Source organism: Monoraphidium neglectum (genome assembly GCF_000611645.1).
Source record: "Monoraphidium neglectum strain SAG 48.87 unplaced genomic scaffold scaffold05378, whole genome shotgun sequence".
In the NCBI taxonomy this organism is placed as follows: domain Eukaryota; kingdom Viridiplantae; phylum Chlorophyta; class Chlorophyceae; order Sphaeropleales; family Selenastraceae; genus Monoraphidium; species Monoraphidium neglectum.
In genome coordinates this window covers 1-1,050 of record NW_014008252.1, presented here as the reverse complement: position 1 = coordinate 1,050, position 1,050 = coordinate 1, and the positions used below count along the sequence as shown (strand labels likewise).

Genomic DNA, 1,050 nt, shown 5'->3' with positions numbered 1-1,050 from the left:
TTCCCCCCCCCCCCCCCCGACGCACCTCACGCCTGCACGATTGCGTCATACCCCGCAGGCCGGCCGCCTGCAGACGCTGCTGCGGCTGGTGGACGGCCTCCTGGCGCGCTGCCGCGGCGCCACGGGGATCGCCGCCGCCGCCACGGCCCCGGCGCCGGGCGCCCTCCTCGTGCCGCCCGCCGCCGCGACCCCCGGCGCGGCCGCGGCGGCCTGCCAGCTCTCCGCGCTGGGCGTCGCTGCCGCGTGGCGGCTGGGGGCGTGGCGGCTGCTGCGCGGGTATCTCTCGGTGCTTCAGCCGCCCGGCGGGCCGGACTCGGGCGCGGCGGCGGCTGCGGCGGCAGCGGCGCTGGGGGCGGGGGACCAGTGGGAGTTGGGTGTGGGGGCCCTGCTGGAGGCGATGCAGCGCGGCGCGGAGGAGGAGGTGCGGCGCGGGTGCTATTTCTTGGGGGCCGGGACTGCACCGCAACCGGCAACCTGGGATGGCTTTGCGGCAGTTTGCGGCAGGGCATGTTGGTTGCTCTTCGTGTTTTTCTGTGCATCACACATTGCTGGATCCAAGCCAGCATCCGTGGACACGCGTTGCTGATGCGCGGGGCCACAGCAGCGCGGCACAGCCGCCTGCGTTGCCGCCGATGCTGTCCGCCCCCGCCACGTGCGTTCTTGTGCAGATGCGTGGCGGCCTGCAGGCGATGCGGTCGTCAGTGCTGGCGGTGCTGCCCGCAGTGGCGGCGGAGAGCTATGCGCGCGCGTACCCCCTGGTGGCCAAGCTGCACATGCTGACGGAAGTCGAGGAGGCGTTTGGGCTGATGAGCAAGGTGAGGGGGGCTTGAGTGTTCACCGCTTGATTTCATATGGATGATCCGAGCTGATGCTGGTGGGGGTGTCAGCCATAGGCTGTTGCATACATCGCTGACATCTCTCGCCCCTGACGCGTGGTGGCTGTATTGTTGAGCATCCAGCGCAGGCTCTTTGACGCCTTGAAGCCCGCATTTCATCCTCGTCGCCTGCAAATGCGCGTGCCGTCTTGATGCCCTCCCGAACCCCCACGCC

General features: G+C 70.6%; 1 protein-coding gene across 1 annotated transcript in view; it reads left to right on the top strand.

Moving 5' to 3' along the window:
* Positions 1 to 830, top strand: part of MNEG_15492 (Serine/threonine-protein kinase ATR) — a gene marked incomplete at both ends in the record, with an annotated part of 3,049 nt that extends 2,219 nt beyond the window's left edge. Inside the window, 2 exons of the mRNA XM_014036037.1 lie at positions 59 to 421; positions 669 to 830. Coding sequence (XP_013891491.1) covers positions 59 to 421; positions 669 to 830 — 525 coding nt within the window. The remainder of the gene's footprint in view (positions 1 to 58; positions 422 to 668) is intronic.
* Positions 831 to 1,050: the final 220 nt, after the last annotated feature.